We start from the raw sequence: 11,885 nt of genomic DNA, 5'->3' as shown, positions 1-11,885 counted from the left end.
GCCAGCCCAGCCTTATTAAGCAACACATATTCAAACTGTAGGATCTCTCCTTCCTTTCTTCCAGCCTATAGCCGAGAAAGGAGGAGATCCAGGGACAGAACTAATTAAATTCTCATCTATCTAGCCAGAGGCAGAGGGAACACAGGTGCCAACAGAGATGGACTCCCAACTGGTCTTCAAATGGAACAAAGCTATAACACAGGTTGTCTCCAAATGTTGGGTCTATGGGTGATACATTTTAAAATTTCTAGTTTCCAAATTCTCCATAATGGGGTATATCACTCTTATAACACAAAGAAAGCCCCAATCGATCAAAAATTATCTATACATTAGTTCACTGCTTTATTTTAAACGCCCAACCATTTAAGAAGAATTTCCAAGTGTCTAAGTTCTTCCTCTCTTCCTATCCTGATGGTGAGCAGGTCTCCATTTTCCAGAGAAAGAAAAACAGGATCCACAATTTGGGAGTCTGGGTCAGATTTGCCTGAGGTTTGCAAAAATGATACTGGGAGGAATTCCACGATCTCCCTGAAACAGTAATATTTATTAGGTCCTTCCTGTGTCTAAGCCAATGTTCTGGGCATGGCAGGGAGAAATAAACCGTAGTAGAGATGGGCCCTGTTTATGAAGAGCTCAATACATAATTAAGGGCATAAAGGACATAAAAATACTTTAATAAAAACAAAGGGAAAGACTGATGTAGTACAAACTGAGAAGTCAACGTGGAAGAGAACAGGACAGTATTTAGAGTCAACTGGGGGTGATGATTTCAAGATTTCCAGAAGCAGACACAGTGACATCTTCTCTTTACCTCTAATGCAATTTCTTTTTCTCCAAGAAATTAGCAGAAATGGAAATTCTGAAAACACAGAAGTTTTCCAAGTTGGGAAAGTGACCTGAAGCAATGTTGCCTAAGCTTGTTGCCTCCGGGTTTATACTCCTATTTGAGATGGTATTCGAGTTTCACAGAGGACACAGATATTTTCAGCACATGATTTTAGGAGACTAAGTTATGATTCTGATTCATTTTAAAGTTGGTAGCACTTAATGAAAAACCAGTATTTCCTAGGAAATCACTGAGCCTTCCATTCTGACTAAACAGGTACAGGCTAATCCAGGACAATAAGAGTTTAGGGTCGTCAATGTTGCCCAAGTCCCTTACTGCACAACACTGGAAGCAAAAAAAAAATTGTGAAAGATAGACTTCTTTTCTCCCTTATTAAAAACTGCACCTTTTTTCTTTACATCCACATGCTCAACATGTCACATTTTTTCGTTCGTTTGTTTTGAGACAGGATCTTGCTCTGTCACATCCAGGCTGGAGCGCGGTGGCGAGAACACAACTCACTGCAACCTCCAACTCCCAGGCTCAAGTGATCCTCCAGCCTCAGCCTCCCAAAGTGCTAGGATTACAGGCATGAGCCACTGGGCCTGGCCACACATCACTTTTTAACTTCCCTCTATTTAAAACTTTATTATTTATTGTGCATGATTTTGAAGTACTAGAATCTTAGATGGAGATTTTTCGGGAGATGCATATAAATGGGAACTGAAGAAATCACACAATTTAAGTATCAAAGGGAGCTAACAGGGAGCCACAGCTGTACCTCTGTCTCTACGTAAATTGCTTTGGTACATCGGGTTTTTATTAATGAATTATCTGTTGGACTAAAGGTATAAGGAACCCAAGTCAACCAACAGGCTGGGAACCAAGCTGAGGACGCTAATTTTGTCAGCTGAGATAAAGCTAGAGGGCCTTGGGACACACAAATGACCTTGGACACAAAGTTGAAATGCTGATATCAATCTACATCAGAAGATTCCTAATAAGGAGCAACTGATGGGGCAAATGTCAAACATGGTACAAAGATTAAATCTTTTTTTTGAGACAAGGTCTCACTCTGTCACCCAGGCTGGAGTGCAGTGGCCTGATCATAACTCACTGCAGTCTTGAATTCCTGGGCTCGAGTGATCCTCTCACCTCAGCCACTGGAGTAGCTGGGACCACAGGCATGCACAACCCTCATCTAATTTTTAAATTTTTTTGTAGAGAAGAAGTCTCGCTGTGTTGCCCAGGCTGATCTTGAACTCCGGACCTCAGGTGATCCTCCCACCTCAGCATCCCAAAGTGCTGGGACTGTAGGTGTGATCCACCACACCCAGCTAAAGATTAAATCTTAAGGATTATTTATCTTATCTCACTAAAATGGTGAGAAATTTTACATTTCTGCCTTTAGGTAATGATGAAGGAAAAGCAACGTGATCAAACCTCTAGAAACAAACCAGCCTACCACTCCAGAATGGGCATTTGAGTGATTCGGCCAGAGGTCATGATTCTGAGCTGCACTTGAATTTTGGATAAATTAACTATTCCTTCAATGCAGTGATGTTGTCTCTCATGAAATATCTTCTCTAACTTCCCTTGGTGCCTGAAAAAAATCAGTCCACACCGAATACCATCTGTGTATGTTCAAACCAAGCCTGTCTTTCTACAACCCTCTTAAGATTCATGGAAGAACCTGCCTTAGCTAGAGGCATAAAAGACAATCTTTGCTTCGGAGGAGGAATCTGGAGCTCTTCACTTGATCATCTGAGTCTCTTCATCTGCATCGTAAAATTCTTCCTCTTCTTCACTTTCACTCCCTAAAATGCTTTCCTTGTCCGCACACTGAAACAGGAAAGGAGAAAAGGGCAATGGAATGATGTCATGACATTTCTAAAGTAAAAATTACTGTCTAGCTATTCAACTGGCAAATATATTTTTATGACACCTATTCCTCCAAGAAATAGCCCCTAAAGTGTTTAAGAAAGCTAATGAAGCATCGATCATGTCTTTCTCTGAAATCAATCTGCTGTTAGATTCCACCTTTGTTTTCCGGTTTTATTCAGTTCTATTTAATCCAACCCGAACAGTCTTTTTTTCAACAACCGTCATCATCCAAGTGGTATAATGATCAAGAAAAATAACCTCATACCTGTGGAGGATCCAAGGTCTGCAGAGATAACGCTTCCTCCCCCAGCCTGCGATATGAATACACCTGAAGGTCGGAAAACGTCTCCTGCAACGGACTGTGAAGGGTTTCTGGCAATAACAAACTTAGGAGGCCCGAGGTCAGGCCGGCGGCTCCAAAGACAACGAAGGGCAAAGACCACTGCACATATTTCTGCGGGGGCAGGGAGTGGAATGAAAACAAACACAAACTGAGGCTAGTTTCCTCAGCAGGTGACACCAGCAGTCTCATGACCCAGGAACTGCCATGTTTACCATCCAGTTCAGGCCTCCCGCTAGACTACACCCCCAACCACCTTTTCCTCATAGATAATTACCATGCGGAACTTTAGGATGACTCCTCAGGCATGTAGAGGAGAGTGAGTAATAAAACCCAGCCCTGGTCTGTGGGTCAGAAGCACCGGGGGAGAAGACGCCATGCTGACCTGAGCCAGACAGGCTGAGTGGCTGGAGCTGACAGAAGTCTGGTGTTCAGCTTCCACTCCAGGTGAGCGGCTTATAACACCAAGATCCCCACATACTCTTCTCATAAGAGATATCCCAAAATATTTGCTGACGATGAACTTTAAAGTTCTCGACCCTGGAATTGGCCAAACCATCCCATATACCTTAACACCGTAACTGAGAGGTCCAGGGATGAAAGATGTAAAAGTTCTGGGGGGAAAAAACCCTACCACATATACATGGTTTCTAAACTACATAAACTCAGCATGGTAACAGGCTGGTGATAAAAGCAATTGTTTCAGCAATCCAAAAGATATTATCGGAAAAATTGAAATATTTCAATACAAACAGGTTCAAAGATAACACAGTAGACAACTGCTTGCAGGATGCTGCTTTGGAGCCTTTCAGAGATGATCAATATTCTAGATTTCAGGCAAAGGAGGTGGTAAGCTTTATGATCTTCTGGTTTGAGCTTCTGAATTCTATGGGTGGATCCACTACTAATTAGGATTTCCCCTCAATTTTTTCCTGATTTTTCAAAGTGAAGAGATAATGGAGAAGTAGGAGGGAAGGGGAGGAGGAGGAGGAGGAGGAGGAAGGAGAATCATCTCTAGCCCCTTACATGCAAACACACGTCCAGTACCATGGGTGTGTTGTTGAAGCAAGGGGAACACACACTTTCCCCCTTCTAAACTTAGCAGCAATCAGCAGAAACACAGTGCTGGCTATTTTAATGCTCTAGGATAGCCATCCAGAGTTGGATCTCTTTAACAATGAACACCTACATTTTGTAGAATGAAACATGGAGTTAACATGACTCCTTCTTAAGAAGGGTCTTGCGACCTAAAATTAAGCACAAGACATGGAGAGACACTCAGAACAAGAAAATGTATTGCAACTCAGAAAATGAAAGGGCTACAATCGCATTTCTGAGACATCCCTTACTAAAAAGTAGTGAGTTAAGTTTTCTAAGCAATGAATGAACAGTTGTCTACAGAACAGGTCCACAAGGCCCATATTGGATCTAGTCACCTTTCAACAGTCTTGGCTACAAAAGTCACAAATCAGACCAAGGAGAAATTTGCATAGGGCCCCCCTGGGTTTTTCAGAGTATTTTAAGGCTGGAAGGATTTAGTATTATCCCCCTTTCTTTTGACCATGAAACTTAGAAAATGCCAAAAAGATATTAACGGACACACTGCTAGGCATATTTTGCCTCTAAATTTCTTTTCCAAGTGGTGTGCCTTTGGGGAAGGTATTTAACCTCTTTCTGTAGCATTTCTCATCTTCAATACAGGGGTAACAACAATGCCTACCCCTTATGGTTATTGTGAGGATTACGTGCAATGATATACGTAACGTGCTTAACGTTATAGCCTGCTCTATAGCCTAGCACACAGCAGAGGCTTAATAAATATTTACTAATTGACTAACTTATTGATGGAGACAGGAACAAGGCATGCTGGCATTAGCTGACGCTCCACTGAATCCAGATGAACAAGAAATCAGACCCGTCAAGGACAAATGCATCCTTGGTAAGAGCACATCTGCCCTGACGGAATAGTATCTAAAAAGCACAAGGTTCACATTTATGTCACCTGATCTAAATGACATCTGTTTCATTACCTCTTTCTACTCAAAAGCACAAGCATTTCCAAAGCAGAGAATGGAGAAAAACATAACCAGGAGGTACAAACCAACCAGTGAGGGGATGAAGGGTGCAATAATCCCACCAACTCGGGAGAACATGGAACAGGTTCCAAGCCCAACATTCCTGAAAGGCATAAGTAAAAAAAAAAAAAGAAGAAAGAAAAAAAATTAGTAAGTTCTAAAGGGGCATTAAAAGACCCTGGGGGTAGGGTAGTGGGACTAGAATAGTATTCGTAAAGTAAAAGCACAGGATCCTATACTAGAACTTTCCATGGTGTCGGAAATGTTCTATAATTACATGGTACAATATGGAAGCCACTAGACATGTGCAACTACTAGTACTTGAAATGTGGCCAGTAAGAATGAAGAACTGAACTTTTAATTCATTTAATTTTAATTAATTACAATTTAAATTTAAATAGCCACATGAGGCTAGTAACTGCCATGTTGTAGCAGTGCAGTTACAGAGGATGATGCAGAAATGAGCATTTGAAGACTTTTTATCAAATGTTTTTGTAGATCTTTGTGTCTTGGGTTTCCCATCAGTGAATATAGCTACAGAGAGCCAGGGTTTATGTCTGAAAAGTCTGCCCATTTATTTAAACTCAACTTATTAACTATCACAGGGTCAGACATATTAAAAGGAATTGACTAAGCATATAGTGCCAGGAAACCAAGAACAATCACCTTCATGGGGAATGCAGGCTGAAAGAGGTGGGAGGAGGAGAGAGAGAATGGTAACGGTTTTAGGCAGGGTGACTGTAAACTCTGTTATCCCAGCTGATCTTGTTAATAACACCCACATTTGTTCTCAAAAGTGTCCCAGTTTGGACAAAGTCATCATCCTAGTTTTACAGGCAGTAGCCAGAGAAGTGGGCAGTAGGATCGATCAGGAAATGACCAGCCAATTGCAGACAATCTGATCTCTTACTGGGAAAAGGGATTTTAAATTAATAGGTAGAAGACCCATGAGCCTTCTTGCACAGATAAGGGAAGGAGAAGTATCTATTTGGGATGATCCTCAAACAGACTGGGAAAGGACTGGCTGAGGGCATACTGGCCCAGTCCACATGGGAGGTTCTGCGAAACTTAAGCTGTACCCCCATCCTTCAAATTTGGGCTTGTTTTTTGTTTTCAGACTTATTTTATGAGAGCAAATTTAGGCTTGGAATTTATTCTTTTCAATGTAACTACTCATTAAAAACCAGCTTTAACAAGTAATATTTAAATCTAATATTTGCTTATTACTATATGAAATTATCTTTCAAAAATGTATATATTTTGTGCTAAAATGCAGGCTCTGTGAGAACAGGAACCCTGTTCCCTTGTCTTTTATGTGCTAGACACAGGATGGGTGACTGAATAAATAAAACTGACCAAAATAATAACAGCACCTGAGCACTGTTTGGGTGATGAGACGTGTCCAATATAGAGTACTTCTCTTACAATTTACAGAAGCTACATAAAGCTATACTTTCCCCAGCCAAGCAAAGAGCAGCCTACAAAGACAGGCTCTGAGTTTACAAATGCTTGCTGGACTGCTGCTGGCCCTATACTGACTCCACACCTCTCTTAGCGCAAGCACGGACAACAAAACTCAGAACATGTGAAGAACGCATCTGCAAGAAACATGTACCTGATGACCGTAGGGTAAAGCTCAGAGGTGTAGATATAAACAATGTTAAAGGCGGCACTGATCGTCAGCTTCCCCAGCAAGGACAAGGAATGGCTGTTCACCACTGCAAACACACCTGTGTCTGAGGAGGACAAGGGCAACCCCTGAGAGGCCTGCAGTTGAAACAATTCCTTTGAACAACACATTTCATTACGAAGGAGCGAGAGGCGTTTATGTTGATCTCAGACAGCAAAAAGGTAGTATAACGGAATATGCGTTCAGAAGGTTTAGTAATCACACACAGACACACACGCAATTATGTGCTCAATGTTTGAGCCCTACCCATGAAACTTACACACTTACTGGTGACATCAAGTGTAATGAAACTTGCACTTACTCCTGAATGACAGCACCCTGAAAACTTCTATACTGTGGTAAAGTAAGCTTCATGGAAATTGTTAAGTTTATCTATCAAGGGTGTTGCCTGACTCTCCTTTCTTCTCCATCTTACTCAAACAAGCAATGATGTGAAACAGTGGTCAGCACAACAAGCCCTGATCTTCAGTGTGCATTCCTTGATGTGCCATTGAGAAGAAAAGGAACAATCCCATTAAATTGCTACTGTTTTAATAGACGATAAAAGACATTAATGTTCTTTAAGGAACAAGAGTTTAAACACGGAACTACTTTTAATCCTTCCTCCTCCCCAACTTCCCACTTGAATTAATAATCAATAATGATATTTGAGTTTCTTAATATAATGCTTTTTCATAAAATGCAAAAATATATTTCATGCCAGCTTATTTCCGTATCAAAATGCTAACAATTATCCCGTGGTTCTTTCCTTTATTAACATTATGTTCTCCAGGATTCTACAATTTAATTGGTTTTTTGTAAACATGTCTAGCCTCTCTCCTTCAAAAAAACAATTTATTCTTATGAAGAAAAAAAACATTCTCATTGATTCTGTTGTACTTCCCCCTTCCCTATTAGACAGCTACAATGAGTGACCACCTCTCCATTTCCTCAAATGCTCCTGCCTGTAGCTCACTGCAGTCTGGCTTCCAATACCATCCTCTCCTGAAACTCCTACTCTTGAAGGTCAACAGCGATGTCCCAATCACCAGATGTAATTGCCTCTCATTCTCCTTGACATTTCTGCCAAAAAGAACACTCTTGTCCCATTCTTAGGACTACCTGGCTCATATAAACCACCCTGCCCTTAAATAGCTCAAACGAAATAGCCTCTCCTTCCTGTGACCTCCACTGCCCCTTATTTTCCAATCTATGCAGCGGCATGCCTCAGATACTTAGTTGTAGTTGCTTACTCTTCCATCTTGCCTGCCCAAATCTATTTCGTTACCTCAGGCTAGGGTTGGTTATTGTCTTTGTGTCTATGTTCCCCATAGCACCTCCCGTGGTACCGTGCACACTAGGGTTCACTAAATATTTGTTGAACTAATAAGCAGAAGGACTACAATAAGAATTAATTTAGTGAAAAGAATCTAAGTTCATGCTCTCTCAACTTCGAAGGAGGGAGGCATGTAACATGCCCATTCCAGAAAGTAAGTTTCGCCTTCCCTACGTGACTATGAAATAAATCTTCAACTTCATTAAAGATGGTGTCCTGAGCAGAATAGCTCAGGCATCGGCAAACTCGACTTTCTGGGGCTGCTGTCCCCTCTTCTTCCAGGCTATTTGGAAGAAGATGTTACCTCTTTCAAGCACTGAATATGTATTTTTAAGCCACAGGTACTTCTGGAAAAAGAAGCATGCCTTTCAGCATTTACTCCAAGATATGTTTCTGGAATTTTGAGATCTAACAACTTCTTCATATAAAACAATAATGAGGGCAAATTAAATCCATCAATTATTTTCCAGAAAACTGAGTGAGTCAGGAAAAGGTATTGGTGGCATTGAAACAAACAGAAATACGCACATCTGCTTGACTGTGAATGATCTCTGGGGCTATTTTTAACCCATACAGAATGGTATCTTTTGGAACTGTATGAGGGCATTTGACAGGTTACAACAGGTTAAAAACAGGTTAAAGGATTGGTATCCTGAAATATGAACTCAAATGGCATGTCACGGAAAATTTATCATTTAAGCTCCACAAGGTCCAAAGCCAGATGAAGTCTCCCATGTAAGGCTCAAGACACCTCCAGCCATGGCACATCTGGGAAGCCTGGCTCTAGCCCCACACCCAGAGTGCTTCCCTCAGTCCAACATCCTAGCTGATGCTTGAAACTTCTCTCCTCTCTTCCTGCCAAAGGAGCCTGCAGTTGCCACTTGAACCAGGGGGAATTTATCTTTTCCTCAAGATAGCCCATGTCAATTTCAGACAGCTTTGCTTATTAGAAAATTATTTCTTATCCTTTTAGGGACTCCTGACCGTGGAGCTGCTGGCCTATTAGTCACCCTAGTTAATGCTCAGTAGGGCTTTGTAGCCTTTGGCTAGTTCCACGGATTCGTGATCTTGGTTCTTCATCTGAAAATCAGATATTATTGGCTGTCCCCAATGAATATTCAAAGTGATCGTTTAGAAAAAAGAGTGATTTAAAAAAGTAAAACTAAATTATATTTTTTTATAAAAGGAATTCTTAAAATACTGTATCCTTCAAAGTACTGAACCCAGTGAGGCTATAAATGTATTCCAATGATGCAATTACTAAGGACATCATTTTCAGAGCTACTTTTCTGAAACGCTTGTTATAGTCACAATTCAGTGATCCAAAACAAAAATTCAGCTTAGTCATCTACTGAATGAAGTCATCTACTTCATTCACCATGTTATTGGAAGCAAATTTTTGATTGTCATATGTTAAAAAATCTTTAAGATAGCTACAGGTCTTCTACTATAATATGATGTATAGGTTGGGCAAAGAATCACAAATTGTTTTGCTTTCTTTTTTTTTTTTAAGAAAAATACCATATATGCACAAAGCTTTATTTTAATTTTTTTTTATTTCAGCATATTATAGGAGTACAAATGTTTAGGTTACGTATATTACCTTTGTCCCACCGGAGGGCACAAAGTTTTGTCCTATAGTTTCACCTTCTCTAGAATTTCACAAGAATGAAATAAATATATTTTATAGGCTTTTGTGTCTGTTTTTTTTCACTTAGATAATGCTTTTGAAACTTATCCATGTTGTGTAGATCAGTAGGATTATAGTTCATTCCTTTTTTCTGTTGAGTATTATTCCATTGTATTGATATACCACAATTTGTTTATCCATTCATCACTTGATGGGCATTTGGGTGTCCTCCAGTTTGGGGCTATTATTAATAAAACAACTATGAACATCTGCATCAAAGTCTTTGTGTGGATCTAGGTTTCCACTTCTCTTGGGTAAAATCGGGTCATGTAGTAAGTACGTTGCACTTTAAAATAAACTGCTAATGTTTTCCAGAGTGTCTGCAACACTTTGTATTTCTACCAGCAGTATGTATAAGAGCTACGGTTACTCTTTAACAATGCCAATTGGAGCAGAAGTAAAACTGCCTTCATTCACCAGGCTACATGATTGTCTCCATAGAAAATAATGGATTGTGCAAAAAAATGTACTAAATTAATAGATAAGCTTAGCAGAGTCATGTGATGTACAATTTTATTTCTACATAAATTAGCAAAAATCAATTGAAATAGAAATAAAGCAATGCCATTTGTAATAAAATAAAAAATATGAAAGATTTAGGTATAAATTTTGTAATATAAGTACAAGACCAATAAAAAACTATAAAACATTGATGAAAGAAATTGAAGAACACTAAATAAATGAATTGGTAATAGTAATAAAAATAAATAAAGAGATTGCCATGCTCATGAATCAGAAGATATTATTTAAGCCCAATTTGGTACACTCAGTCTTTGTGATTTTTGCCACTCTAATTGGTGTGTAGTGGTATCTCATTGTGGTTTTAGTTTCCACTTCCCTAATGTCTAATGATGTTGACATCTTTTCCATGCTTATTTGCCATTTTTATATCTTTTTGGAAAAGTTTCTCTTCAAATCTTTTGCCCATTCTTTTCTTATTATTGATTATGAGTCCTTTCCATATTATGGATACAAGTCTTTTATCAGATATATGTTTTGCAAGTATTTACTCCCAGTCTGTGCCTTGCTTTTCGTATCTTTAAAATGTCTTTTAAAAAGCAAAAGTTTTTAATTTTGATAAAGTCTAGGTTATGAACATTTTTTTCTTTTTGTGCTTTTTGTGTCCTAGTTAAGAAATCTTTGCTCAACCCAAAGTCACTAAGATTTTCTCTTATGTTCTCTTCTGGAAGTTGTGTAGTTTTAGTGTTTACGTTTAGTTCTAACATCCATTTCAAGTTTATTACTGCATATGATGTGACATACAGGTTGAAGTTACTTTTTTTGCATACGGATATCCAATTGTTCTAGCACCATTTGTTGAAAAGATTATCTTTTCCTCATTGAATTAACATGTCATCTTCATCAAAAATCAACTAATCACGTGCGCTTTTCTGTATGTATACTATGATTGAATAAAACATTTTAAAAAGGTGAATAAAATCTCAACCACCCCTCAAAAAAGTCAATTGAGCCATATATGTGGCTCTATTTCATATTCAATTCTGTTTCATTATTTACATATATATCTATTCCTATCATACTGTCTTGATTAATGTAACTTTTTAGTAAGTCTTAAAATCAGGTAGGTTAAGTCCTTCAACTTTGTTTTTGTGAGAAAAATTATTTTGGATATTTTAGATCCTTTGCACATCCATAAAAACTTTAGTATTTACTTGTCAATTTCAACAAAAGAAGCCTACTAGAAATTTTATTGATAATGTGTTGAATAAAGATAGATCAATTTAGGAAGAACTGATGTCTTAAACCAGTGGTATCCAACCTTTTTGGCACCAGGGACCAGTTTAATGGAAGATAATTTTTCCACGAATGGGAGAGGGTAGGGAGGAGGGGGGAGTACAGCAGAGCTCTGCAGCCCAGTCCCTAATAGGTCATGGACCAGTAGGTTGGGGACCACAGTCTTAAACAGTATCTTCGATCCATGAGCATGGCAATCTCTTTATTTATTTATTATTATTATCATTACCAATTTATTTGTTTAGTCTTCTTTAATTTCTCTCATCAATGTTTTATAGGTTTTTAGAGGTCTTGTACATATTTTGTAAAA

The 11,885-nt window shown here is 39.0% G+C and overlaps 1 protein-coding gene across 1 annotated transcript in view; it reads right to left on the bottom strand.

Moving 5' to 3' along the window:
- Window positions 1-2,578: 2,578 nt before the first annotated feature.
- Window positions 2,579-11,885, bottom strand: part of SLC22A15 (solute carrier family 22, member 15) — an 86,229-nt gene continuing 76,922 nt past the window's right edge. The window contains exons 8-11 of the mRNA XM_012658463.1: window positions 6,741-6,861; window positions 5,156-5,228; window positions 2,976-3,164; window positions 2,579-2,668 (exon numbers count right to left, since the gene is read on the bottom strand). Of these exons, the coding sequence (XP_012513917.1) occupies window positions 2,579-2,668; window positions 2,976-3,164; window positions 5,156-5,228; window positions 6,741-6,861 (473 nt within the window). The remainder of the gene's footprint in view (window positions 2,669-2,975; window positions 3,165-5,155; window positions 5,229-6,740; window positions 6,862-11,885) is intronic.

Source organism: Propithecus coquereli, unplaced genomic scaffold, assembly GCF_000956105.1.
Source record: "Propithecus coquereli isolate 6110/MARCELLA unplaced genomic scaffold, Pcoq_1.0 Scaffold589, whole genome shotgun sequence".
NCBI lineage: Eukaryota > Metazoa > Chordata > Mammalia > Primates > Indriidae > Propithecus > Propithecus coquereli.
This window is presented reverse-complemented; position numbering and strand designations above follow the sequence as displayed.